The sequence below is a fragment of the Danio rerio genome, chromosome 6 (genome assembly GCF_052040795.2).
Source record: "Danio rerio strain M-AB ecotype USA chromosome 6, GRCz13ab, whole genome shotgun sequence".
NCBI lineage: Eukaryota > Metazoa > Chordata > Actinopteri > Cypriniformes > Danionidae > Danio > Danio rerio.
This window is the reverse complement of record NC_141026.1, coordinates 39138011-39164007: the sequence shown is the minus strand read 5'-3', so window position 1 is coordinate 39164007 and position 25997 is coordinate 39138011. Positions and strand designations below refer to the sequence as shown.

Below are 25997 nucleotides of genomic sequence, written 5' to 3'. Positions count from 1 at the left end.
AAAAAAAAAGTGAAGTTAATCCAAAACAATTTAACATAAAAGTGATTTAAAACTGATTGTCATTCTATAATTGTCTAAGACTAATATGATGTAAAACAACCATCCACAGTCTTAGTATTATTTACCAAAAAGGAGAAAATTTAGTTTTCATAAAGGGCACCTATGATGAAAATCATCTTTTTGTGGCTGTTCGGACAGAACTGTTTGTAGGTATAGTGTGTCCACAGTCATATTGGGGTGATATAAAGACAATAAGCCTATTTTTGTCATTTTCTGATGTTAGAATAGGATCCAAATCCCTCCCGTTTTGAGGCCCACAGCACCGTGACGTAGGAGTTCAGTTTTCCAGCCCACTGAGATGATTGACAGCCGCATATTAACATGTCTCTGTATTAGCGTGTATAATGTTATCCACAAGACAGGACAACTGGGATTAAAAGATCTGTTCAGCTCTCTGTGATCATCAATCATCATCAAATGTGATCAAGAATGAGTTTTACAAGTTAAGTACATTTTAAAACAGTGCATGTTTGTAATGAATTACAGCGATTTTATCATCTTTATCACCAAAGCCACGTCAGTACAATTATAAAAGAAGATGCTTCAATCCTAATGAAATGATGATAACTGTGACTCATTGTTGCAGAAAGGCTTGAATTAACTTCACAACAGATACATGAAAACCAGACATGCTACCTTCATGTCTGTCTTTGTGCTGTTAATCTGACACAGCCGGACACACACTTTGACAGGCATGTGGAATCGGTGGGCAGGGAGAACTAGCATTAAAAGCACAGGCAACAGAAACAGTTACAAGGTGCTCAGAGCTGAAAATTACAAAATTCTGAAAGGTCTAATAAATAATCTGATGGGTATTTTGAGCTGAAACTTTACAGAGACATTCTGGAGACACAAAAGACTTATCTTAAATCTTGAAAATGTTTAAAATAGGTGCCCTTTAAATCCCAAATCTGAACAATGAAGTCATTCACTCCTTTAATACCTAACAATTTGCAGTTATTTGTCCACTGTAATGAAAACATCAATACATATAAAACAAGAAATCAAACCCCATACAATTGCATAATTAGATCCAGTGTATAATCACTCAAGTTATAACATCAAATCTCACAGCCGATTCCACACTCCAACTGCTATCTATAGCCTATAGGCTTATTTGCACAGGTTTTAATCTAATTCATTAAAAGGGGGACACATATGTACAGCTAGAATCTCTATTTTTAAAATGAAATGGTTAAAGGTGTTTTACCAACGTTTGGTGGTTTTAGTCATTAACACATTAATTCTATATCCTTAAAAAGACAGCAAACACATACAGGTACTAAAAAACTCCACTAAGCTTTAAAGAGCAGCATAAAATTACAAGCAGCATCCTCCAGATTCAAAACCTTTTCGACATTTTGACAGATCAGTTGGACTCTTTGAAGTCAAAATATAGAGTCATGAATATGGATGTATATCAACATGAATTTGTGAGATCAATAATATTAATAAACATCAACTGAAAAGTGGAAAACTATAGTTAAATGCAATACATACTTCCTTCTCATAAATAAAAAACAAACTACATACTAATAATCTGCAAATTATCCCAAAAAAAAAACAAAAAAACAAGGGAAGCTATGGTGAAACAAGCAGTTTGACAAAACACTCACCTTTTACAATTAACTGAATGAGCTTTGGATGTAGATTACGTTCGCTCTGTATTGAGCAGGTGTAGACGCCCTCGTCCGTTACATCCACTTTCTGTATCTGTAAGCTGTATTCATGTTTATCCCCCACGTTTGATACAATGGACACACGAGGATCCCCTGACCACTTGTCATTCCCTGCGTAAATGATACTGGAACGGTTCAACCATGCTCCTTTTGAGATCCCATCCAACAGGTAGCATCTGAAAGCAGAAAAAGAGTCTAAAATTAAAACAAATTGGTAATCATCAAGTGATGAAATGAGACTGTAAGTGCAACAGCAGACATACAAACAACTTGTTTGATTAAAAATGTGATTTACTAGCCAATCGCTGCATTTGCACATTAGGCTTTTTTTGTTTACAACACTCTGAAGCCACTAGAGAAAAAGTATTATTAAAAAAACAAGCCAAAAACGAAAAGATGTTAGAAATTGAAGAACATCCTACTGACTTTTTAATAAGCACCACTTGCAAATCATACAAACTACACCAATCCCTGGTGTGAAGAAAAGATTCTGCAAGAAACAACAATATAACTATTTAATATTTAAAGCAGTGGTTCCCAGCTGGTGGGTCATGACCCAGAAATGGGTTGAAGGTCTGTTCTAAAACAGTAGATAGTAGGGAAAAAAAAACAATGTAAAATGCAAATCATAAAATGCATCTAATCATGCTTTTAGCACAGCAAATTGAATAGGCCGCTCAGTTTTTCAAAGGAAGAAGAAAATGCTTTCCATATCTTTGTTGTTGACGTTAAAAGCCATGCGGCCCAATTAAACTCCACAGTATTCCTCTGCAAATCCATCCGTCACTTTGTAGAAGCTAAATTATGCAGATGCCAACATGGACAGGTTGCATGACATGCCTGCTTCCTCAAACGAAATAAAAAAAATAATAAATAAAAACATTGGATTCAAGGTCATTCTGTTTTGTTTCAGCTACTGGATTTCTGTCTTCTGTGTTTGTTTCAAACATGAAGCCTTCAAATCGATAGTTTTGACCTCAGAACACTAGACACCAGTGTTTACACACAGACTATGTTCATGCTGGGGAGAAATACTACTGAAAATTGTGAAAAATGAAAGGCACAAAGATACGGAACCGTGCTGGGATCCAACACAATCCCAACTTTTATTTTTGCCCTCATAAAGAAACTATAAGTGTCACATGAGCTTCATGTGTTGAAATCCCTTTTCAAGCACATGTGGAACACACATTTAACAAAGACACAAAAAAAATACACAAGTTTAGTTTTAAATGGGGAAATGTGTAGTGGTGAATATGGTGAATGAAGCTCTGCCTTCTATCATAAAGGGCCAATCATCCAATATTAAAGACTGACTGTTCTTGCATTTGTTATGAACCCTCTGAGCTCTGCAAATGCACTGGAATCTCAGTGAATACTTGACAGACATTAGAAATATATCCACATAAACCTTGAAATCTCGACTTTTAAATGAACCAACCACAATTGAAAACAAATTTTTATTTTAGGTTTTGTAATCTGTATGAAATGAACGCAAGGTACATTTAAATGAACATCACAAAACTACTCAAATGCCCACAAACTTGTAAACAAAGAGGTCACTGCGATTTTGGGAGGAGATTAGTCATCAATAAAAAGTTGGGAACTACTTCAGAAGACTAGCACAATAGGACAAGGCATTATTCAGAGGATTATTATGTGTAACAGGGCCCTATGGGCTGGCCAAATGAGGTTAGTGTCGTGATCTTATAACCGTTCAAGTGTGCATTAGCTTGGGCAACCTGAAAATAATTTGTTTTAGTTTGATTTAAATGTTCAGAAATTAAATTTAAGAGACAGTTGATGTTGAACATTATTGGTGATTCCAAATATTTTGATGTTTCCTTGTTCAAACAGAATGCCCGAGCATACTGCCAAAGAGGTATTTCAAAGATGCCGCTGAGTGAAATGACTTGCTTTAAAGGGACTTTGTATGTAATGTGTTTTTTCTGCAGGTTTTTGTTTGATATGGTTTTGAAACATTATCAAAATCAGATGACAATATCACTTTTTTACCACAGGATATTCCAAAACCCCACTTTCAACAACATTGTTTTCAACAAATGTGATTTTAACATGATTGCACATGCTCACAAGGGTGAGTTAATTATTTGTTTAATTTTTTAAACATTGTTTACTGTTTTGTTCAACCTGAATGAGAAAATTATGTTAAAAGCAGAGGTTTAGCAAAAAAAAAAAAAGTACAAATTTCAGAATAATTCTCTTATCCTCAATTATTTAAAGAGCGCCTATTTTGGGTTTTTGCCTGTTGCAAAATATGTGTTAAATTGTGTGTTGTAGCTCCGCGTGGCTTATAATCACTTACCTATCATAGACCAGTGCTTGTACTGTATCTCCAAGGTTAAATCTTTATGGGGCTATTCACATATTGCATCCAAAACCATGTTTTTTACCGATTTAAATGTGCTTTTTAAACTCACGATTCTCTTCAACCATTAGATGTTTTTACACACGCATGGCATGGTAAATTTTTTAAATAGTTCAACTTTTGCCACTGTGGGGATTAATACTGAATTTGTGTCATTCTTATTACTTGGGGTTAGGTTTAAGAGTAGAATGATATGCTGCTACTTCATAATCGTGGTGGGCGTTTCTCTCTGTTTCACGCTGAACCCAGTCAACCGATCACAACAGACAGTGGTTTGTTCTGTAGGCAATTAAAAAAATTGCTTAAGGGGGTTAATAATATTGACCTTAAAATGTTTTTAAAAAACTAAAACCTGCTTTTATTCTTGCCAAAACAGAACAAATAAGACTTTCTCCAGAAGACAAAATATTATAGAAAATATTGTCAAAAAATGCCTTGCTGTGTTAAACATCAATTGATAAACATTTGAAAAAGAAAAACTAATTTTGACTTCAACTGTATATTACAAAATAAAATATAAATACAGAAAAATTGAAATAACAAATGATTATCGGCCAAAAATGATAAATTCTTAATGTCGACAGTTCTGTCCTTGACAAGCAGTAAACCAACCACGCAAACAACAATGACAGATCAGGTACCAAGCCTAACATCTATTTGTTGTTTGGCAGCAGTGTGTATGATGAGAGTTATTCACACAAGATACACTTGAGGTTACAGGTGAAATGAGAGTCAACATATCTGTCAGTACCCGTCTCAGCTCACTTTCTCAAAGCTGATTGGATCTTTTGGAAATGTGCAGGACTGGATCATGTCATTTAAAAATGTGTCTGATGCTGTGAATCAAGAACTGATTCACTACGGCTTGTTAAAAATCTTTGTAGAATGATCATGCAAAATTTTTAATTATACAGTTACCATTATGCAAGAGAAAAGCCCATCAGAGAATTTGATTTAAAAGTAATTATATTAAAAATGTAGTGGTGCCTCTGAAATATAACCTAAAATGAAATCATTGTTAAACTGCATGTCATGTACAACTCTGCAAATCCAATAAAAGTAAAACATAAATTGTTGTTAATAGTGCCGTTAGTACATTTATTATGTATCATATGTCATAATAACTCCAGAGTTGCATGTCACATCCCTGCATTTTAATGACAGATAATAGGGTATAACTAATGCCGGCCAAAATTCACAAAAGCACAATTAATTAATTGCAATAACGATGATATATTCTTCACATTAACGCTAACGCCACAAGAGATATGAGACTGCAACAGCTTTAACGCTTAAATAAATAATGATCCTAATAAATAAATACTTTGCAAAATGAGCACACATATATAACCATGACCAAATTAAGTGTTCAACAAATATAACACTTCAGATCAAGTGTTCAACCAAACACACCCAACTAAAAGTAATGAAGGGGCACGGAATCACATCTTAGGAAAATATTGTAAAGGGATACATCAAAATAAAGTCATAAAGACAGTTGTTTATATAACAGCAGGCTCCTTGGAAATATGTGCCTCAGCCTAAATTTGAGCAAAATGTAAAATATGTGTAGTTTCATTGAACATTTCAGATAAAAAATCCACCAGAGGGCACTGGAAACTTTTTTTCGAATCTAAATTACGTTACTTATGACACAACTTATTGTATGTTTCAGATAAACATCCACAAGAAGGTAGGTGCTCGTCGTACAGATCATCTAGCAAACACTGACCTAAATCCTTCCCTAAACCTAATCAATTGTGTTTTCTAAAAACATACTTTAGAGAAACGTAACCTTTGGTCACATAGGTTTACCTTGATTTTTCTTTGTTATCTCTTTTATGGGACCATGCTTCACCAAACACAAACCAGAACCTAAGCTAGGGCTAGGCGATACAGGCTAAAATCGATTACTATTAATTAACGATTATTTTATTTATTTATAAAAAAATTTTGCCCTCATAGTTCACTGACAAGTTTTATATGGTGCAGCTACCAATCATCGTCAATGTAAGGCAAAGTAAGGCTTAAGAATAAGTCCATCGTCCTACATCCTGTAGGGATTATTTTACCAAGAAACTGCAGTAAAACGTATTTAGAAGTACGCTTTTGGAGGTTCACAAAAATGCTGACAAACCCGTATTTTCAGTGAGCCTGTAACATACATACTGTAGCAAATTCTGCAAGATGTTTAAGGATTACTCTATTTGAAGTTTCATAAACTAATTTCGAGAGGAGCATGTGATATGACTGAGCACGGCTGGCCACTCATACGTAATCAGTTATAATCCAATCAGAGTGATCCTAGCTTACTATAAATGGATAATTTTCGTTTTGGAAGAATCCCCCTTCCACCCCATCTCCTCCTTTTCTTCCCTTTTCTAAAGGGGGAGCTATCAAGACCTACCTGATCTAGGATCCCCTGATATGCTTATTGACCTGGCGGGAGCCCTGAGCTCAAATATCTCCGAGCTCAGGGTTCTCTACCAGGACAGCATGCCAAACCTGCTATAAATGCTAAGCATATCTAAGAGGGAACTCTTGAAATTTAAGTTATAAAGTTAACACTATGCATTATTTTACATGAATTTTTTCTAAAAATCTTTTATCCTGGTCCTTGAATACTAGTCATGCATGACAACAACCAAAATATTTTATTAATGACTGTTTACTTTTTTTAAAAAATGTTTGAAATGAACGGGCAAGTAGTTTTTTATTTAATAAAAAAAAATCTGTAATCCTTACCATAATTTTACAGAAAACCCACATGCGTTTCATATGCACAATCTCATATTAATATCACATACAAAATATATGGACAAGCTGGGTAACACATGTACAATACATGTGAATTGTGGTTTTGAGATATTTTGGGGAAACCTATTTGATCATGTAAACACATGTGGGTATGCAGGATGTTCCATAAGCACTGTAAAAATATCCGTATATTAGTAGTTTTCCATATTTTGTGATTCATGAATATATATCAGTATTTCCTTTAGGATTTTTTCCAGCTGTGGCGGCAGGCCTTTTTTTTACACAGATCTACAAACTACCTGTGGCATTATTTCAATGAGAAATGTCGTGAGCGCAGTATTAGAAGTCGCATTTATGCGGATCTCTTAGCTTGCACGCCGATTTCCTCTGCTCGTGCACAAAACTTCTTGCACGCCCCCTCAAATATAAGCTGCTTTAAGAGCGCGCAGATCTTCTTGTGCGCTCTCAAATAAACTCTACTGAAGTGTGATAAAGTGCGTTTATGTAATAAGTATGTCTACAGCATTTATTAGATTTGCTAGGAATATTAATGAATGTCTGTAATACACCTACAAAGCAATATTAATGCATCCTAAAGTAAAGTAAAACGGCTATACGTTGTGTTTGCTGGCCTCACGCATCATGCACCTGTCAGTCAGCCAGTCAGTCTGTCAGCACGTAACCTTATCAGGGTGAACAAATAATGCACAGCACTACTACGGTTACAGAGAAGTTCGCGCTGTTATAATTCACTCATCTTTTAATATGTTTTGGTGCAATTATTACCCGCTATTAAAAAAATAAAATGTTTTGAATGAGAAGCTGTAATGTAGCCGTGGCTGGATGAATTTTGTTGTGGCGCCCCGCCATTGAAGAATAAATGTAGCGGAAACCATGTATATATTTTTATTATTACCCCTTTATGCTTTTGAAAAGCATTATCCAGGGGTCTTTAAACCCTAAATAGTTCAATAAAGTGACTGTTAAAAGTTGAAAGTTATTAACATTTTTAATAGTTTAAAATGATATATTGTCAGCGCTAATGTTGTATGTTAAGGTACAAAAACTTTCTGTGTTTTTACAGACTTATTTCTCTTTATATTATTTCTTATACATGATATTATGCAAACTACTAAAATGTCAATAAAAGTCACTTTATTAAACTCTAGAGTTGAATATTCAACATCAAAAGTCAACAGAGCAGTCGGCGCCAGTGGTGTAATGGTTAGTGCGTCGACACATGCACTTCGGTGGTCACGGTGACCGTTTGCCAATCCATCCCCTCTCTCTGCTCCCAATACTTACCTGTCAATTGTCTACCCTTTCCTATCCAAAATAAAGCCGAAAACCTGAAAAAGATAATTATAAAAAAAAAAGCAACAGAGCAGAGATCAAGGTACCATAATGCAACTGACAAACATAAATAAACTGAAAACACTTGTGGATTACAAAATTCGAAAACATGTTAACATGTTTATTAACATAATGTTTTAAGATGGTGGTCATAAAGAAAATTCCCTTCCTATGACAAATCATTTGATAAATCGATATTAAATGCTTGGCAGATTTTTTTTTTTTTTTTACAGAGCGTTTTTACATGTTTTCACACATTTCATATATACACAATATTTCATGTGAAGCTCATATAATAATTCTGTAAGAGTATAAACCAAACCATATTTACATATAATAAATGTATCTGTATAAATAAACAGATTCTACATTATTTAATAAAAGCAGCTCAACTCTTTTGATCTTGTAGTAAAAGCTCTTCAGGCAGACTTTTGCTCTACCCCACCGACAGTAAAGGTTTCCTCACCATTTCTAACCCCTGAAACAGCATGATGGCTGGTGTCAAAGCACCACAGAGATCTACTCGGACATACCTCACAATACCTGCTCACAAAGGACTAAGTGCTTCCCACTGAGGTGTAGGCTAGTGTGAAGGAAAGAGTGCAGACCCACACGTGTGTTATATATCCTTTGTTCCGCCTGAAAGGAACAAGTGGAAAAGGTTCAAAGCTGATTTCATGCACCTACTACCATGTGATAGTCTTTGAACTCCTGGACTACGGTATGACTTATGTGTGGGTGCGCACTAGAACTGAGATAGCTAGAGGTGGTAAGTTTGCTTTGTAGTTATGGAAAAATATTGTCTTGTAAATGATGGCACTTTTTCTATTTGGTATAACTTAAAAAAATAGAAAAATGTTGTAAGCTGTACATTTAGAAAAACTACAACAGAATGACAGTATATATAGTGTATGTTGCTTATTATGAAGTATCCTTATTATAGATTGAAAATGTCTTATCTTTATGATAATAAAATATGTTTAAATAAAGTTTTTGTATATAGTAGGGGAAATAAGTATTGAACATCACCATTTTCCTCAGAAAACATATTTCTTAAGGTGCTGTTGACTTGGTAACAACCAAGGAATCCATATATGCAAATAAAACAAAACTAATTAGTTTACAAATAAAGCTATGTGTGATAAAATAAAATAACATAGGGAAAAAAACATTAAACACATGAAGAAAGGAAGGTGTACAAAGGCAGGGAATGTCCAGACAGCAGCTGAAATCACTCAGTAGTTAACAATAACAATTGCAGTTTGTTTTGATATTATTGTCCCCACTGTCATGGTTGAGGTTGGGGAAAGATGAGGACTCAATTGCAGGAACAAAAACATGAGTTTGTTAATTGTAAAACAAAACAAAAAGCAACCGAAACAACCCTGAGGGGGGAAACATTAACAAAAAACTAAACAAACTTTGATTGGGCTGGCAGGAAAAGACATGGCTGGACAAGACTTGATAAGACATACGATGTAAGATATAAGATATACGATGGCGACTGGCACAGGACAGCAGACAAGAAGGAGCTATAAAGGAGAAATAATTGACAAATAAACAGGTGAACATAATAAACTAATAATTGATTAACAAGGAGGGTGAGACAAGACAATAGACAGGAGAACACATGATACAAAGATAACATACGAGCCATATGCTCACATTAAACAAGATTAGAACACGCAGCCAATGAGAGAACCCATTAACCGCGTGATCACATGAAACACAACAGTACTTGTCCAAGTGTAAACACAGACCACGTGCAACAAACAACAGCAACACAGACAGAACGCAAGACACGATTACACAATAACTAAAACACTTACCGTGCACTCACACATGTAACATGCACGTTTCGATTCCAGCACCAACCGAAACCAACTAGACTGGAGCACTGAGAATGGAAACACCATGCACGGAAATAGATGAAATAGATGAGAGCACGCATTCCGAGCATGCCTTGACCGTCCGCATCGCACAGTCTGAGTGTGGCCAAGATGGCACTCATACCAAAACAAAGACAATGACGGGAATTATGAGTGCTTAACCTGAAAATACTCGAGCCAAGCACAACATAGTAGACAAGACAGGATAAGTGTCCAGACTCTGCCACCAAAACAGGAATGAAGTGGCTGAATCCTGACACCCACTGTATATGCTAATCTAAAACGAGAAACCTGTTACTGGCATGAGTTAAAAAAAAACAATGTTTTATCTTGTCTGACTTTTCACAACTGGGAGATTGAATCTTGCAATTTATTTTTTTGCAGAATTGTGTAATAAAAAACTTGCGATTCTGACTTTATAACAAGCAATAGTGAGTTATACATTCAGAATTGTAAGATTGTAAATCCTTCTCAACTGAAAGAAAGTCATTTGTGTGTTATGAGAAGATACATGGTGAAGTTTATAGGCCCTATTATACACCCGGCACAATAAGGAGCAAGACGTGTATGGTGCGAATTGTTGCCATTTTCAGACCAGCACAACCCTAATTTTGACATTTTGCGCCACGTTGTTTAAACAGCAAATTCATTTGAGCCTCTTGGTGGACTCATGGGTGTGCTGATCCAAAATAGAGGTGTGTTAAGGTGCACCGTTGGCGTGTTGCTATTTTGAGGAACTGAAATAGACTGCATCATTGACCATCTAAAAGCAAGTCTAAAGTCCTTGCTTGTTAGTTATGTGTCCTTGCTTGTTAGCATGTTAGTTATGTGTAGTTAAGTGGGTTCAAACGCTTACACATTGCTTAATACACACAGGATGTACAGCAATTCACAAATATCTTAACATATGAAAAAAATTAAAAGATAAAACTGTTACAAAATTATTATGTTCTACATAAATATAAAAACCCCTCCCTCTATGCCTTCTTCATGCCTCCATGCCTTTTTTCAGTACATTCATGACAATCTGCATTTGTATAATGTTATTATTTGTAGCAGTATTATTTATTATATGCAACTAACTAAACTAAAGTTTAACTAAATTTAGAAATAGTTTTGAAATCTTTGCCTTTAACAAACAAAATTAAATATGAAGGCTGAAGGATGTACTCAGTGGAGTGCGTACAACAATTTTTCCTTATCAAAGAAAGTAAAGGAGTAAAGAGTAAAAGAAAAGAGAAAGTAAAGAGGCCGAATGGAGGAGGCTCGTTCTTTATCCTTGCACTGCAGATGGTCTGTTTAACTGTTTTCTAGCTAGTGAAGCATTCAGTTTTTCCACTTACAAAGTCCACCATGTAAATAGCAAATGCGCCATGGCGCAACACAACTGACTCTTTAAGGGAATGGGAGGTTAGACTCAGATTGGTTTAATTCACGTTATGCTCAAAACACACCCATAGCTGATTAAAAGAATAAGCACAATCCTGTTAGACCCCGCACCTGGGCACAGAGCATGTTTTTCAGTCCTTAAAATAGCATGTAGACACGCCCTTAATGCTTTGCGCCATGCACTTTAGACTTTGCTACTAGTTCGTAAAATGGAGCCCTATACCTGCCTATTTGAATTTATTTCTTACAAATGACAAGTATATATCTTGCAATTCTGACTTAATAAGTAGCAAATGTTAATTTCCAGAAAACTGATGGGAGAATTGTGAGATATATCCTCTGAATTGTAATTAAAAGTCAGTGAGATTAAAAAGTTAGCTTTTCTTATTTCATTCAGATGCAATAAGAAAATGTTCTTTGAATGAATGGTGTTAAATTCCAGATGTATTAGACATTTAACTCGGTTATTTATATAGAGGAGAATTGAATCATATATGCCGACTGTCATTTTCATCATTAATTGATTACAGCCAAGTTTAATGCAGGTATGCATTGTGTATTTTTAAACATCTATATATACTGCCATCTTACATACTATAAAGAAAATTCAAAGTACCATGAAAAAGGCATCTTTTTCTTCTTAATATATCACTTTGTTTATGAATATCTCACAATTGCAGGCAGCTGCATATGGTAGAAACAACAGCTTACCCCATGACACATCTTACCCCACTCTCTCAACTTTCAAATAAACCACTGCAACCATGTATTTCACATCCAAATATGTATTTTCAGGCCGATGCACATTGTTCCCAATGTAAATAAGCATCTGCACTCTCCAAGTCTCAAAACAGCATCGAGAAGAGACCGTAATCAAGTCATGTTTGTTCTTTCTCTTTCCCTCAAATTTCCCTTAATCATCTTTATTCATCCCTTCAAAGCAGTGCTCTGTAAAGCTCATGAGGGCAAACCTCTTCACACTCATGGTGGAATTTTACATCTCACGATTTCTTCAGAGATCCGTAGAGGTTTTCTACATCACGAAACCCTGATTACGTTATGATGCAAAACATGATTTCCGAAGAGCAGATTCGTGAGGCCTTTTGTCTCATTTTGGCAAGTAAAAGATTTGGGATTTGCGTATCTGAAGAATCGTGCCGAGGTAAGTTAAACACGCTGAACCTGAATCTCCATTAAGCAGCATCTACGCTGAGCTCCACCAATTACAGTTGCTGTTCTACAGATGTACGGGGCTTTTTTTTCCTGTAATCTAAACTGGATTTTCTTTTCATTTCAGATTGACCCAGATTTCTTTCGTTCTGTCTGATCACTCTTTCCAGATGAATGATTTACTAGAGGTTTGTTTCCTGGCAAGGTCTTTTGAGATGGATTCAGCTGAAGAATTCTGATCACTCGCATTCCAGAAAGATGCGGTTTACAGAAATGTGCGTTACTTGAATTAATGGTGATTTTATTTCTTCTAGCTTGCTGCATACTAATGTCCAGCTTGATACTAATATTACTAATGTCCAGTAAAATGCACATTACAAAGTAATAATAATAAGCAAAAGATGAAAAAGTACACTGAAAAAAATATTCATTACATTTACTACATTTACTACAAGGTAAAAGGTTTCAAATCATTTATATGGGCTGAATTTAAACAAACAAATTAAATTTGGTAATGTTTAACTCAAATAATTTGTTTAAATTTAGCCCATATAAATTGTTTGCAACCAGTTACCTTGAGAAAATGCAATAAAATTATATATTATATGTAATAATATTTTAAGGAATAATCTCACAATTATTCATGTTTTAATTTTAAAAGGAATAAAACGGTTGAATTGAAAAAAAGTTAAATTATTTTTAGGATTCTTTAAAAAATTGTGTTTTAATCCTTTAATAAATTGTTGTTAATAAAAAAAGGGAAAATATGACAATGAACAGAGTTTATATTTAATCTTTTTAAACATAAAATATAAACTTTTTTATATATAAATCTTTCATCTGATTGGCTGATATTCAATATTCTGCAATAGTAACACTCATACGGACTCTTTACACTTGTGCATTGCCCTGTCTACATAGAGTGACAGCAGATTAATATAATCACTACAGTTTGACAAATATTGCAGCTGTTGGACAACATAATATACTTTTGAGGGTTTTTTTAAGCGAGAATGTAGTTGTTTAGATTAGAACTGTGCAGTTTATTTTATAAGGACAGTGCCAATTTTTTTATATTTTTAATTTCAGAGACTCAACGCATCGGCATTAATAGAGAGCGCATAATAAGTCCTTAGGGGAGAATAACTTGGTATAAATTTCAAACTACAGCTGATCCAATCATTATAACACATGTAAGTGACATTCTAAGTTAATCTCTCTCTTTTGTATGTTTTAGTGCTGTATTTATACCATATTGATCTAGTAGCTTTGCTTTGGCTTTTTCAGGATTAATTATTGTGATCTCCCAATTGCAACAGAGAAATACTTTGAAATCTCCATTAGAGTCTGGCTGCAGATTTGCACTTGCACCTCCAGGCTTGCACGCTCAGACTTGTACGCTCAGGCAACCGCGCTTCCTCTGCAAGTGACATCATTTACAATCACCACCTGTGTCCGCTTGCATGAAAGTTTGTCGGTAATTTAACTTAAGGGTGTCCATGACGCGGAAACATCTCTGAGGTAACAGATTTCATTAAGATCATGGCAACAAACTTCATATCTGTCACCCTTACTCAAGTGCCTTTTTTCTAAACATTTCACCAAAGAGCTTAAAGTAATTATATGCTCTTTGGTTTCACTGTGGTTTCTGGCAACATATGGTGAAGGTCAACACAATTATAAATAATAAGATTTGCTGGTATGAATGGTAATAGTAGCCTGCTTTGGTAAATTTACTAAAGGGGTAAATTTGTATTTACCAAAGGGGAGGTCTGTCATGTTGTACAACGTAAATAGGCTACTTAGAATTATTTGACAACGTTGTCACTGGCAACGCAAGCAAACTGGAAACTTACTTTTGGTTTATTTGTGTTGATTTCAAGTGACGTGACAGGTGCAGGTGTCAATTGTAAATAACACCACTTCCATAGGAAGCGTGGGTGTCTGAGCGTGCAAGCCCAAGAGTGCAAGCCTGAAGATGCAAGTTCAACTCTGCAGCCAGACCCTTCTCGAAATCTCTGTAGACTGATGGCATTTCATGCAGTTCGGCCTTATAATCTTAAAATGTGAGCACTTGTTTTGTTATCACTTTAGATGACATTACGCTAGAGAATCATTAAAACAGTAGCTTTAAAGTGACGATGGAGAGGTAGCAATGGTTTCTGCTGTTCTGACGTCAGCTGCAGATGTGAATGAATGGCGGAAAAAAGCAGTTCCTCGAACAAAAGAATTTTTGACACTCTCCTTGTTTGATTTAGAGGGCATTTTGGTCGCATATGCGCCCAAAATTTTGTCTATGCGACCTCAAAATATATGTGTGCGAGTGCATAACATTGTTGTGTGAGACCAGTTTTAACTGCAAAATGTTCACCACATGTGCGGATTAGGGAGACATTCATGCAAAATGCATCTCTAAGCTCTTTGTCTGCACATGAAACACGAAATGCAGCGTTTAGGAATGGTTTAAAACATTTGTCATGTCAACTTGCTGCAGTAAACAAAACCATTTCCGTAATGCTTGCCCTGCCTTCGCGCTCTTCTTATTGGCCCACCACTACTCTCTTTACTCATAAAAAGATCGTTATTGCTATTAACATGACATAAGCAAGTAAGAAGGCATAGTATATGTCAAAAGCAGTGCAATATCAGACTGCAACGTGAGAACACCAGTGTTATATCGTTAACAGATTCTTTCATTTCAGGCAGTGCTTGTAGGGCCGGTGAGCGTGTAGGTCACTCAGTTATGTTATAAAAATCTACTTTCTTGAGATAACGGGATTTTGTTGAGACATATTTTCCTCACGCTTGCATACATATTTTTTTGCTTGTTAGTTTGATTACTGTTGATTTCAAATGCAATAAATATGTTTGTATAATACTTGTAGTAACGGTGCTTATAATTGGTGGATGCGACTAAATTTTGGCTGATGCGCCTAAACTTTTATAGTTAGGAGCATCTGTGCTAGCAAAAAGGTTAATTTTGAGCCCTGATTTTTTAATATATACACGATTTTCCTTCCTACTGTTGTATAAACGCAATATCACACTCTTAGCAGTGTGATATGGCTGTATATTGTCACTGATGGGGCACTAAATATATGAAAACTGCAGAAATGCTGAAAGTCTTCTGAATAAATAAATTGCATTTTTATTACATTTGAATGGTTTTTTTAACTGCATAACAAGAGATTATTTTTTGAAACATTTTATTTTTAAAAGAGAAGCATAACAGTGAACAGCAACATCAACATATTTTTTACCATTTGAATACATGAAAAACGCCTCCAAACTGCATTTTATGATCAAATTGTGGAAGCATTCAGGAGTGAAATGCCTCAAACTGAAGCGCAACCTCACAGATATTCTTCCTTCTTCAAAGCGGAACAATTCAAGCCAGCAGGCAAACAACCAGGCTAGTTTGGGATTGGGAATAGGGAACAGGGTTTTGGGGAGGGAAACAGCTGAAAACGCACCTTCCAGCCATCTCTGTGTTCGCTACGCTAGTTTCATATGGTAGAAGCCGCTAGAAACAGACAGCATTTGAAGCATGTTTGGCTATTTCTCCCTGCTGATCGTCATGATGTCAGGCGAAATGAGAAGTCGCTTCAGAGACAGAGCATGTTATTACATTTTGATTAAAGATTACGAAAGACAATAGCATGCAGAGATGAATCGCTCGCCATAAGAGGAGTAAACAAGTAAAGAGGGCCGATTCATTTTGATTTACATCAGAAAAATATTTACATACTACATACATATAAAAAAATTGTATCACTAGAGCAAATTGTATTACAAAAGACCTATAAACCAGATATCAGTGAGAATGGAGAACAGAATGTCACTGGGATTGCAGCATACTCCTCTAACCACAAAGGAGCTTTTTTTCTTCCACTGTTTTGGTCTCGTTTTCTCTCAGCTATGGAAGGAAAAAAGGGATCACTTTAAACTCCTGAGTTTCTATGGATTCACTGCATTTATTCGAGTAAGGGTTTGAGTAAATGACAATAGCTGTTACATTCGATAAAGGTCTGACATAAAAATCCAAATTTTTAATCAAAATATTGTCATTTTTAGGTTTTATCTTCTTTTTCCCTCAGAAAATGATAATCTGTCATAATAATACGTGTTTTTTTCCACCAAAATAAATATTCTACCAAATATCGATTTCCTAATATTGATTTTGCATCGTCTAAGATGAACATGAAAAGTCTGAAGACATGACACCTTCCCTGCAGCCACAGGGCGTCAACATGATGTCATATGGGGACATAGAATTTTGAATGTCAATGTCTAACGTCCAACCTAAAATTAGCCTAGAATCAACCAAATATCAACGTCTCATTATATTACACCTTGACGTTGTGTGGATATTACCAGTATGACATCTGTCAGATGTTGGACTTTGGTCACTTTCCAACACAACTTAAAATCAATCATATATGAACGTAATTTGACGTTGTTATTGGACGTCAAAATAACGCTGTCCTTAGACCCTGGTTCACCTAATGTCATGACCAAAATCTTATATATACTAAATCTAATATATCTAATATATTAGATAAAAATCTAATATTAACGTCTTATGATGTTGTTTGCCTGCAGGGTTCTTTGTTATTTTATGTAACAAAATGACCACCCTTATAATGCAATTTAATTGTTGAAGAATAGAAATGTCTTAAATGTTAAAATAATGTCTTTCACCTCAGGAAAACTTCATATCAATCTTTTTAATGTTGACTGCGCATATGGTTGCATTTACCGACTGCATATGCAAATATGGTTGCCCAACACAAACTTGATGTGACTTCATTAATAAATAAAGCACAAATTAATTTACAAGCATGCACCTCACAGTTATGCTGTCAATCAGTAAATCAAGAAATTCCCATAAAGCAGGCTAAAAATAAATGTTTTTACCTGTAATTTTGTATATTTTGACTGACTATTATTATGCATACCAGCTTACAACCTTTACTGTATTAAGTTTTGAGATTGCCATTTAATATTTTAACCTTATACTGTTTATTCATCAGTATTAGTCATATTATTTCCATTGATGTGCAAAAATTGTAAATTTATTGAGTTAAGTTTGTCTGGGTTTGTGTTTAGGAACCATTTACGTGAAATCCATTTGGTTAATTCTTATTGAATGATTTAAATGGGTAGTTCACCCAAAAATTTTAATTTCCTCACCATGTACACACTGAAGTGGATGTAAACTTTTATGAATTTCCTTCTTCTGCTGAACACAACACAAGATATTGTGAGTAATGTTGGAAAAAGCTGCAATTAATATCATCCTAGAAGGAAATAGTTTCAAACATACATACTTTTTCGGAAATTTACTAGTAAATTCCCATAAAGAGATCATGTGTAAACAGGCCCTTTTTTAACAATACTTAGGACCCTATCACACACCTAGTGCGAGACTTTGAGACCAGCGCAACCCATAATTTTCACTTTTTGCTTCAAGTTGTTTGAATAGCAAATCCATTTGCGCCACTTTCTGGACTCATGTGTGCTGGTCTATAAAGGAGGTGTGTTAAGGCGCACTGTTGACGCGATGCTGTTTTGAGGAACTGAAATAGACCGCACTGTTGACCAACTCTGATTGGTTTAATGCACATTATGCTCAAAACACACCTATAACTTATTAGGAGACTGAGCACAATCTGTTATACCATGGTTCATGGCCCAGAGCGTATTTTTCCATCCTTAAAATAGCAAGTTGATTCGGACACACCCTTAATGCTTTTGCGCCATGCACTTTAGACTTTGTGCCTAGATCATTAAAATAGAGCCCTAAAAGTTCATTCAGTCAATTACATAAAAATACATAAAACATAAGCTAGATAAATTGGCAGTTCATAAATAAACTGCTGTAAGTTTATCTCTGCGTTCAACTGTGTGATACGCGTAGACAGTGTAATTTGCAAACTGTAATTCAGATTTCGGCAAAACACTGGTATTCTTTTGTATCAAGAAGGGTCTCACAAGCAGCAGCACATATTCAAATAAACGTCTGGACAAGTGTTTATCCACATATATCTCTTGATCAGAGTTGTTGACATTTTTATACAGTTTGTTTATTTATTTATTTTTTTTTCTAATGAGTCATCTGTTGAACTGCCTCCCAATCATCACAAATACACCACTTTTTCCATAGAATTGCCTAAGTCCATCGCAAAAACCTATGTGTAGCATATGTATTTTTTTAGCTCCAGGTAGCACCTCTGTCTTTGGATTCTAGCAATGACATTTTTATACAGTTCGTTTATTTTTATTTTATTTTTTTCTCTGGAGCAAAAGCAGCTGCATGAATGGAAAAGTTCGAAATAACAATGAAACCACCAAAAACCACCTAAAAGACTGACCCCCTTTATTTTTACAAATACAAAAGCAGTCGATTAGAGGTCATTTCTGGTTAATGATGTCAGAATTAACTGGTATTTTGGAATGGATGTGAGAATAGTGCTTTAATGGAAAATTACAGAACGTTGTTGCCTGTCTAAACAGCACATTTATGAATTTACCAATAAAGTCGTTCCAGAAATGTTATAGATATTTACTGGTACTGGAAAGGGGCTAATGTCCGTTTTTCTTCAATATTCTTTAATATATTTTACTTATATCAGAAGAATGAAACTCAAACAGTTTTGAAACAAGTAGAGGATGACTAAATCATGGCAGAATTCTCATTTTTGAGTAAACTATCACTTTAAAATTAGTTTTGATGATTAGTTTAGTTTCCCTAACAGCCACAGAAATATGTAGCTCCCATGGCCAAACCAGTTAAAAAACACAGCACACATTTTTTGACAATTAAATGAAATTAGATGATAATAAATTTCATAGAAACATCTTCAGTAGCTCACAGAATAAATCGCAAATTACGTTTTACTCAAAAACAAAACTGTAAATCATGAATCCACAAAAACTGAGACTTTTCAAGCGGTCTCTTTATTTTTCTCCCTCAGCCTGCCTCATGTTGACCCCACTGTTGATTCTGTGTGCCAAAGATCTAATGCAGGAGAGGTACTCTTTTGTGAAGACCAAGGATTAAAATAAGATTAAGTCGATCCCAGCCAACAAATCTTGTCTCGCATTGTGCCACTAGTTCTCAACACCAGATTAAACGTCAAAGCCAAGTTATAATATTGTCCCTAATGTGTTGAAAACCAACTGGCGACATTCCCACGAGTGCCCTCAGCAATAAGAAATGATGCTAATTACATCTGTACGTACGTGTGGACATGGAAACTCAGCCGGTTGACTGCCAAATGCCAAACAATGGCCAAAACGAATAATAACGACTGAATGTGGAGAAGCTATTAAAATGCTGCCTTGGCGGCTCTGACTTCCGAAGGACACTTTCTTATTTTTTTGAATACATTTTTAATAAACGAAGCCAAATTCGCATTAGATTGCAGCTAACTACCATTTACCACACTCTCCCACACACACGTACGCATACTCTCACATGCATGCACAATATTATCTCAACATCTGCTATTTCAAATGAACACTGTATCTCCTGTGTCAAAATTAGCCATTCAAAACCGGCAAAAATACATCAAATAATTCACTAGGGATCTCAGCTTCCCCAAGCCATCTGTGCTCCAGTCCAAACCATCAGACAGCTAATAGTTATGGTTATTGCAGTGTTACCTCTCAAAGGACGAATTTAAAGTTTCCATTTGAATGTACATCATGTTCAGATTCCACTCACCTAAGATGCTTTATGCGGGATAATAACAATACGCTTCTGTCAGCGTGACTCTGCTTAATGTGTCTTAATTTAGAGTTGGAATTGATATTAATTGTGTATTTTATGTTTCATTTATTTTACATGCAAGTCATGGAGTCATGGAGTAATGCATTATGCTGAGCCATTTTCTTCAATACCACTAATATTAGCTGTAATTATTTATCATTATTCATCAATTATATAAGGGTTTCTCAATAAATCATGATTGTAATCACTTGCCAGAAGGTATTTAGGGATCAGATATTGCTAGATATTTGTTGCTAAATTTAAAACTTTGGATGTCTGTGCTAAAGAATTAGTTTTTTTATAAAACTGGTAAAACAGATTTTCATAAACAGTCCAGGCACTTACCCTTTAACAATTCCAACTTAGTGAACAGAAAATTATACCAAAATAATTGAACCAATTTTGTTTTAATACATTAAGACACAGTACACTACCTGACAAAAGTCTTGTCATCGATCCTAGTTGTAAGACTAACAAATAATAACGTGACTTCCAGTTGATCATTTAGAAAAGTGGCAGAAGGTTTTTCTAATGAGTCATCTGTTGAACTGCATCCAATCATCACAAATACTGCAGAAGACCTACTGGCACCCGCATGAACCCAAGATTCTCATAAAAATCAGTCAAGTTTGGTGAAGGAAAAATCATGGTTTGTGGCTGCATTCAGTATGGGAGTGTGCGGGAGATCAAAATCAACAGCCTGAAGTATCAAGACATTTGTGCTGCCTATTACATTGCAAGCCACAGAAGAGAGAAAAATCTTCAGCAGGATAGCTCCTTTTCATATTTCAGCCTCCACATCAAAGTTCCTGAAAGCAAAGATCAAGGTGCTCCAGGATTGGCCAGCCCAGTCACCAGATATGAACATTATTGAGCATGTCTGGGGTAAGATGAAGGGGAAGGCACTGTAGATGAGTCCAAAGAATCCTGATGAACTCTGGAAGTCCTGTAAGATCACTTTCTTTGCCATTCCTGATGACTTTATTAATAAGTGATTTGAGTCATTGCAGAGATGTATGGATGCAGTCCTCCAAGCTTATGGGAAACATACACGATATTAATTCTTCCAAATATAGAATATTAATTCAAATGATCAACTAGAAGTCAAGTTATTGTTTGTTGTTCCTAAAACTTTGATAGGCGACAAGACATTTATCAGGTAGTGTACTGTAGATATAACAATATAATATATATAATATATTATTATATAATACAAAAATAACAATGAACTGAATAGCAGGACTGATAGTAGAATTGACCTGTCCCACATTATAAGAATCATTTTACTGCACTTCTAATCTGACCACTACGTTTTCTATGAAAGCATTGCAGCATTGAGACATTTTACATTACCTCTGTAATATGACAAATGTAAAATGCAGCTGCAAATATAAATAATCTATTATAGTCTATAAGTTGCTATTAATATATATAATCAAAATTTAATCTGACATTAAATTCGGCTGAGAAATGACCCCTAAAATATGATGTAATGCATTGTGTTAAATGGGAAAAGCATCAATCGGGCAATACAACAGAGCATTTATTCAAACAGCTGATCATTCAAGAATAAAGTAAAAGACTCTTTATATCAATGGGTCATCGAATCAATTGATTTACCTAAAAAATATTTTCATGTGTGATATCATTTGAAAGCATAACTTGAGGCTGCTATTTTTAATGAAAGAAATGTATTAATTAGAACCAAAATGAGAGACGACCATGTATGAATGAAAATCAACGATTACCTCTCGAATCAAACAGAACTGTAGTAGTGCTTAAGTTATTTAATAGTCATTGGCAACAACACTCATTTATTCATTTTCCTTTGGCTTAGTCCCTTATTTATCAGGGGTCACCACAGTGGAATGAACCATTAACTATTCCAGGATATGTTTTGCGCAGTGGATGCCCTTGCAGCCACAACCCAGTACTGGGAAACACCCATACACACTCGTTCAAACACACACACACTCATCCACAACAGCCAATTTAGTTCATCCAATTCATCTACCGCATGTCTTTGGACTGTGGGGGAAACCAAAGCATCCGGAGGAAACCCACGCCAACACGGGGAAAACATGCAAACTCTACACAGAAATGCCAACTCGAAATGGGACTCGACCAGCGACCTTCTTGCTGTGAAAGCAACATTGCTAACCACTGAGCCACCGTGCCGCCTCTGGCTAACAACAGACGTCATTTAATCCTCTAGGCCTTTTTTCTTCAATATGTAATGGATTTCTTCACAATTTGTAGGGTAAAGCTATTTCATAACAATTACATAAATGATATTCATTTTTAACTCTAGTTTTAATTAGTAAAACACACACAAAAAAAGTTTTACCTAGAAAATTAAAAAATATATATAACCATTTCCTTCCATAGCCTTTGTTTTTCCCACGTTGAAACATTTTTCAAAATATCTTCTTTTGTGTTCTACAGAAAAAAAAAGAAAAAAAAAAGAAAACCATTCGAGGGTGAGTAAATGGTGAGCAAAATGTTAATTGTTGGGCGAACTATCACTTTAACATGTACTTACAATGTACTTATCGAAGTACCATGCTATATAAGATTAGGCTCAGGAGCTAGGATTAAGGTTTAGTACATTTGTGTCCAATTTATGATATTTATATAACTATAGCATGCTGCCTACCTAGAAAACAGGATTATAAACTAAAGTGCTACCAAAGTAAGACTGCAATTTTTTTTAGCTATAGTGTGCACAAATAAAAAGCTTTTTCCTGCTCTGTAAGGTATACAATATATTCCAGCTAGCAACTGATGTGCGTGATATCTGTATTTAGCTATATGTTCTAGCTCCAGTCTATCATTAAGTATCAGGTGTTCAACCAGGCAGCCCTTTTTCTGCTTCTTGAAAGAGCAGCTTTTCCATAATCTCAGCTTTTATGACAATCTCTCTTGATACCAGGTTAAAAGTAGAAGAAAGCGGTGCTGTGAAAGTGGAAGAGATGTAACAGTCTGTTCCACATACAGTATATGGATCTAAACAGTAATGCCATTCTACCTTATAATTACACTCTAAAAAGCTACTATAAAAGCCATCATTACAATAATTATACACAAGTGGTCCTGTCCGGGAGGATTTGAATTGAATTCTGCAAAGCTGCTTTGAATTGTGACAAGCGCCATACGCTAAAATGAACTGAACATGACAATCAGCATATGTGAATGAAAAGTTTTCGGACTCGTCTCTATGGAGCTAATAATATGCCAAAACAATCTGAATTTGAATTGTGTTCATTTGAATTTTTGACAATTGTCAGTTAATAAATCTGAATTTTTATGTGCTGTTAAAAGTTGTTTTAAGTTTGAATATCTAATTTTGAGTTTCTTAATTTTAATTTCATTACTTGTATATTGAACATCTGAAAGTTAAGACAACAATTTAAGACAAAATTTAAGGCTGAGCTTTTTATAGACGCATTTTCAAACTTCAGATTTTTTGTGTTCTGAATTCCAAGACTGCACATATCCAGTTTGTAAAAATACACTTTCAAGTTTTCAAGATGAAAAACTTCAGAGCATCAAATTTAATAGCCTAAAAATCTAAACCAGAAATTCAGATCATGAAATTTAGATTCAGCAGAAAGTAGGTCAGGGTTGATCAACAGGAAAGAGTAGACGATCAACGAAAAGTCAAACTAAGAATCACTCACCTTTGCCAAGGTTTTGGACGAATTACAGGGTGCGAATTACCAGGGTGGCGAGTTTGGGGGTCTCTGGAAATTGGTAAATTTGTATATGTATAATAGCGGGGGAACAAATACATGGAGATTGTTGCTTCATGATTGCTGGCTGAAAGTTGAAAGCTATAAATGCGTCTTTAAAAAAATTCAGTCTTGAAATAGACATCTTAAATTTTAGCCATCTTAAATTTCACGTTCATTATTTAAGTTATGAAATTACAGGGCTCAACAATAAGGACTGCCCGATGGCCCGATGGAAATGCTCAGGACAGTAGACAGAATCGTTATTGGCCCGATCGGACCAATGCTGCCTTGTCACTAAATTTTATTTGCCTGTGACTATTTGTAAATGCGTGCAAATACGGTCTTAGAACTGAGAAACAATTTGCGCTATTAAGTCTTTGAATGCTGAAGTCATAGACACCATAATGCTTTTCGGTTCCTCTTATCTGATTGGATGTTGTGAGCATGTTATTTTTTATTTAAAAATCAGTACAGTGAAGAGACGACAACATGACAGCTACATCAAATTATGAGCCTAAAAGAATACGTCTGTTTCTAACATTGTGGAAACAGACATTTACATGGGTACAACACGATGAAATAAATGAAGTGATGTTTTGCATAGTTTGCCGTCACTTTTAAGTCAGCCACCTTTTGTTTTGCAATTAAATACCTGCACATTTTCCATACTGCTTTATTTTACTGCTAAATATTTTAATATTTTTAAAAATTTTAGATTCACAGAATTTTTTTGACACATTATTTAAAATATGTGGCTAAGAAAAAATATGTTTGTGGGGCCTGTAAAAAATTTGGCAGGGCAGGTAAAAATCTGAACCAGTGGTCCAATCGGGTAGAAAATATACTTAGCATTGAACCCTGAAATAAAAAAATTCAAATTCAAAACAATTTTTCACGGCATATAAAATTTCTGACTTATTAATTTACAATTGTCAATAATTCAAATTACCACAATTCGAATTATTACCACTCTTTTGGCATATTATTAGCTCCATACATCTCAAGCAAACAGTTTGTGCATAAATCAACAGAGATGGGCAAGCGTTTTAGTACTATTAATTCCTACAACAAATACTGGATAAATGATGTCTCCGAGGGCCCACTGGGACCCTGCCATATTTTGCATGACCTAATTCTGCTCACTGGCTTCCTTAAGTGACATATTTCTCGCAAGCCAGCACACCCTTTGCCACCTAATGTAGTGGAAGAAGTAGGCTATAGAAAAACTCGATCATTCACTCCTGATGTTTTCTTTGCTCTGGGAGATATGATCGCAGCGCTTCAAAAGGAGACTCAGTGAGTGAAGGAAACTCGCTCTTTGTGGTTCGATGCCAATATCGAAGGCGCAAACTGTCAGAAGAAAATCAGCCTCGCTGATGGTTCATGACATAACAAACTACAAACAGATATGATATAGCAGGAGGCAGACGTGTAACATGAAGGCGTGCGTGTTAAGACCCCTTAATTTGACTCGCTGGGATGGAGGGTAGATGAATAAGGAATTTAATGAGCACTCTTCCCTCAGCGTTTTTGGCAGGGGCTGCTCCTTGGGTAAGCTTTTTCTGAGACCATTTGGCAGAGATTATGCCCAGCTTAACGTCCGTCCCACAAAGGTCTCTGATTCATAACAGAGATTTGAAAGCACGCTCGCATTCATCGCAGTAACTAGTGCATATGAGAACGCTTTAATCAGATACAGCTACAGAGCAAAGGGATTAGCAACACTAAAATGTAATCAGTGTGATTAAAACATTAATGCGTTCACATACAAAAGCATTTCAACAACAAGCCGGCTACGCTGTA

At 35.3% G+C, this 25997-nt stretch overlaps 1 protein-coding gene across 6 annotated transcripts in view; it reads right to left on the bottom strand.

Moving 5' to 3' along the window:
* negr1 (neuronal growth regulator 1) overlaps positions 1–25997 on the bottom strand; it is a 305572-nt gene that overhangs the window by 264481 nt on the left and 15094 nt on the right. For all 6 annotated transcript variants that reach the window (XR_015492707.1, XR_015492705.1, XR_015492706.1 and 3 more), the window contains 1 exon segment: positions 1677–1915. Coding sequence is in view for 3 of the 6 variants with exons in the window: in XM_087255422.1 (XP_087111548.1) it covers positions 1677–1915 (239 nt within the window). In the remaining 3 variants the exon portion in view is untranslated.